Source organism: Volvox carteri, assembly GCF_000143455.1.
Source record: "Volvox carteri f. nagariensis unplaced genomic scaffold VOLCAscaffold_914, whole genome shotgun sequence".
Classification (NCBI taxonomy): Eukaryota; Viridiplantae; Chlorophyta; class Chlorophyceae; order Chlamydomonadales; family Volvocaceae; genus Volvox; species Volvox carteri.
The window spans coordinates 661-4,299 of NW_003308374.1; the positions used below are offsets into that span (position 1 = coordinate 661).

General features: G+C 56.2%; 1 protein-coding gene across 1 annotated transcript in view; it reads left to right on the forward strand.

The window, feature by feature from the left end:
* Positions 1–349: 349 nt before the first annotated feature.
* Positions 350–3,639, forward strand: part of VOLCADRAFT_101393 (uncharacterized protein) — a gene marked incomplete at both ends in the record, with an annotated part of 3,956 nt that continues 666 nt past the window's right edge. Inside the window, 7 exons of the mRNA XM_002959830.1 lie at positions 350–430; positions 498–569; positions 790–911; positions 1,114–1,328; positions 1,912–2,023; positions 2,304–2,387; positions 3,212–3,440. Of these exons, the coding sequence (XP_002959876.1) occupies positions 350–430; positions 498–569; positions 790–911; positions 1,114–1,328; positions 1,912–2,023; positions 2,304–2,387; positions 3,212–3,440 (915 nt within the window). The remainder of the gene's footprint in view (positions 431–497; positions 570–789; positions 912–1,113; positions 1,329–1,911; positions 2,024–2,303; positions 2,388–3,211; positions 3,441–3,639) is intronic.

Genomic DNA, 3,639 nt, shown 5'->3' on the forward strand with positions numbered 1-3,639 from the left:
ATAAAACAGGATTTTAAGGATTTCTTCGATTGTGTCTGTTTAGCCAGCCATTTTCCGGCGATAACTTCGGACATGTTCGGCGACATGTCTCCTGCGCGTATATGAGCGCCATTACACAAAAAGGATAGCACTTCAAATCAGGCAAGGAGGATTGCAACGAAAATTGGAACACGGTCAGTGTGTTAAGGACCTGCTCACGTGCCCAGGTCAAGCATGGCATGCACAGCATGCGCAGCGAGTTCTTCACATAACATCAATGTATGCGCGTCTTTGAAGTCCAATAATAACTCATAACTTAATTATACCATCGCCGAAACAGCTGTAAACGATTTAATTTGCAATTGCAATAATGGCGGAAGGATCCTACCGAGGCAGCGAGAACGCTTGGGATGACGAGGAGAATGAGGAGGAAGAGGAAGATCAGAAGCAGGTTGGAAGTTTGTTGCAGTTAGACGTGCTCCGAAAAACTTTTCCGAGGACTGCTTTCGCGACTGCAGCGCCCCGAGTCGCTCAAGGAGAAACTGATATTTATGATTGATGCACAAGACAATATGTTTGAAGAGATTGAGGTATGGATTTGTTGTCCGGGTAACTTGTCAGCGGGCAGGACAGAATGTGTCTGTCGCCGGGTTTCCTCGAGCCCAGAGCTATTGCCCAGACTTGGGACTACCCATCCTGCTGCACCCCACTACCAATTTAATAACTTCATCTGTAGATATCCTTTTTGGAACCCGCCTCCGTCGGCATGCTGTGGCTTGTTGACTTAACCACGCCACGCTTGTGCCGCAGCTTGGCGGTAATAAAACCACCTCGTTCGAGGCCGCCAAATTGACCGTCGTGGAACTCATCAAGCTCAAGGCCATACAAAGCCCGGATGANCAAGTCGCTGTCGTATTGTACAACACGGTACGGTAGGAAAGCACTTGCCCTGCCGTTCTCCAACGGGAATCGTTTCCTGTTGCTGCTGATACTCTTAGATGTATTATTAGGGAAGGGAAGTGTAAGGGACCAATCCCAAAGCGCAAAGCAAGGCGAGAAGTCGCGCGAGGGTGAGGACAAACGCGGGCACATCCATCCATCCATCCATTCATTCACCCATCCTTTCTTTCCCAGTGCCCAGCCACACCTCACCCACGGGTCTTCTGTCCCTAACCCGCAACTGCACCTGGACCCCGGTTGCAACGCGATGCAGCGCGAAACAGACCGATCCAGGGATGCTGGTAGCGGTGGTGCTGGTACCTTTGTCGCCGCATTCGAGGGGGTGCGCACACTGTTGGAGTTGCAGCAACCCTCAGCGGAAGCCGTACGTGCCGTACGAGATCTCACAGGTACGTGCCGTACCCGTGCAAAATATCTGGGTTATGTAGCGTGTTGTTGCTCATGTTGTGGCCATGTGTACCGTACCGGCCGGTTGGCTGGTGTCATCGTCGTCGTCGTCATGGTCGTGTTGGAGGTGTCATCTTGCGGCTCTGCCTAGTATGGATGCCCGCCTGGCACGTCACCTGGATGGCCGAGGAAGGACACGGCATGGGAAGACGTCAAAAGGACAGCAAGGGGCGAAGAGCATGTGTGTATGTGTATCTGTGTAAACGGACGTTTCATTACTACGGTCATCTCCCTCCCTCAGCTCGCTGCAGTTCCCTCTGCGTCGCTGGATAACCCGGCAGACATCCCTCTGGCCGCCTATTTTCCATCCCCCCCCTCGCCAGTCGCCTGTGCTCCGTCGTATGTCCCTCCTCCCGGCTCTCACTCTTTCCCCCCTCCCGACCTCCATCAGCGATTCCGGTCTTCCGGCCTTGATTAATCAATCACCTTTGACCTCCCCCCCATATTGCCGCCTCCTGCTCCTCCTCCTGCGCCTTCTCTTCTTCTTCTTCTTCCCTCACACACACCCCCTGCCGAACGCCGTAGTGGAGTCCTTCCGCGCCACCATCGGCGGTCTCCCGCAGCGGCGGGACTCAGCTCTGGCGGAGGCGCTGTTCCGAGTGCAGAACTGCCTGGCGGCGAGCAGGACAGCGGACAAGTGGGTGCGACCCGGGGCCTGGGGGCGTGGAGCTGTAAGCCATGCGATTTTTGAGGGGGGAAGTGGAGGGGAAGGGTTCTGCGAAGGAGGAGACCTCTCAGGTTCCCTGGAGCTGCCCTGCCCAGCCCCAGGTCCCTCCCTCCCTCCCTTCCACCCCTCCCCGCTGTTCACTCTACGGTTTCCCTTAAACCCCCCGCCCCATCCCATCCCATCCCACCCCTTCCGCCTCCTTCTCCCCCTCCTTCTCCGCCTCCTCCCCCTCCCCTTCATGTGCCCGCAGCTCAATCAACACCCTGGTGGTGCTCACCAACGACCCGGAGCCATGTGGGCCCACGACTACTGGACCAGGGTACAAGGCCGCGCTGTGAGACCACACCGGGGGGGGGGAGGGGGGCCGCGGGGAGGGGAGGAGAGGGAGCGATGTAGGCAAGAGGCCTGGCCCTGAGATCCCGGGGTAGGATGGGATGAGGTGGGGTGTTGTGGGGGGCGGGGCCTTCCCGAGGGGGCGCTGGCTAGCTCCTGCTAGGAACCGCACACGGCCATGTACGTTCACTCACATTGTTTGTCGCCCTGACGGCCTGACCTTATTAGAGGCATATGAACGTAACGGTCACGTGGCTACAACGCAACGCAACGTGTACTACGTGCGGATCATGACATACATACATACATACATACATACATACATACATACATACATACATACATACATACATACATACATGGAGGGGCTGCGGAGTGGCTGCGTAGAGTGTTGGCAGTCTGAGCCGGGGTCGGGAGACTAACCGACTTGTGCTGTGTGCTCCCGACCCTTGCGCTGTGTTTCGGCTTCGGCCCCCGGCTCTCGCGGCCCACAGTGTAATCTAAGTCATACATACATACATACATACATACATACATACATACATACATACATACATACATTGTATTTCGCAAGGTATGCACACCTTCCTGTATCCCCTCTCCCCGCTGCCCATCTATGTCGGTCACTTCTTGGTGCTAGGTTTCGGAGCTACCTCGGGCATTTGCACCACGAACTCCTGATGACAGTTGATGCCTTTGACACAGTCGGCAGTTGACCCCCCCTTCCCGTTGTTTGGACACCGGCAGTTCATTTCTGGGTTTCTCACACATGATTCCTCCGCGTTATTGTGCTTCTTGCATGCGGTCCTCCCCACCCGTCCGCAGGGCCCAGTTAAGCAGCCGAGTGGAGGCGCTCCAGGGATACCGAGTGGGCCTCCGTCTCTTCCCCCTGGCAGCGGCTGTACGGCCATTCGACTCGGGTCGGCTGTGGCGCAGTGTGCTGAGGGCCCTGCCGGGGCGTGCGGAGGACGAGGGGGAGGGGCAGGGGGAGGCAGGGGGAGGCGGTGGAGAGTGGATCTCCTACGATGAGGCTCTCCTGAGGGAGCTGGTAGGTGTGAGTGAGTGAGTGAGTGAGTGAGTGACTGAGTGAGTGAGTGAGTGAGAGGACATATGATGAGACTTGATGAGGCACATGGCGTTGGGTGTGTGTTTCAATGATCTGAAGCCGCGATGAGGTAACATGTCGATTATGGTTGTACACGAGAATAACTGTACCGAAGCGAACTCAGCTCCGTAGTCCACCAACGCGTTAG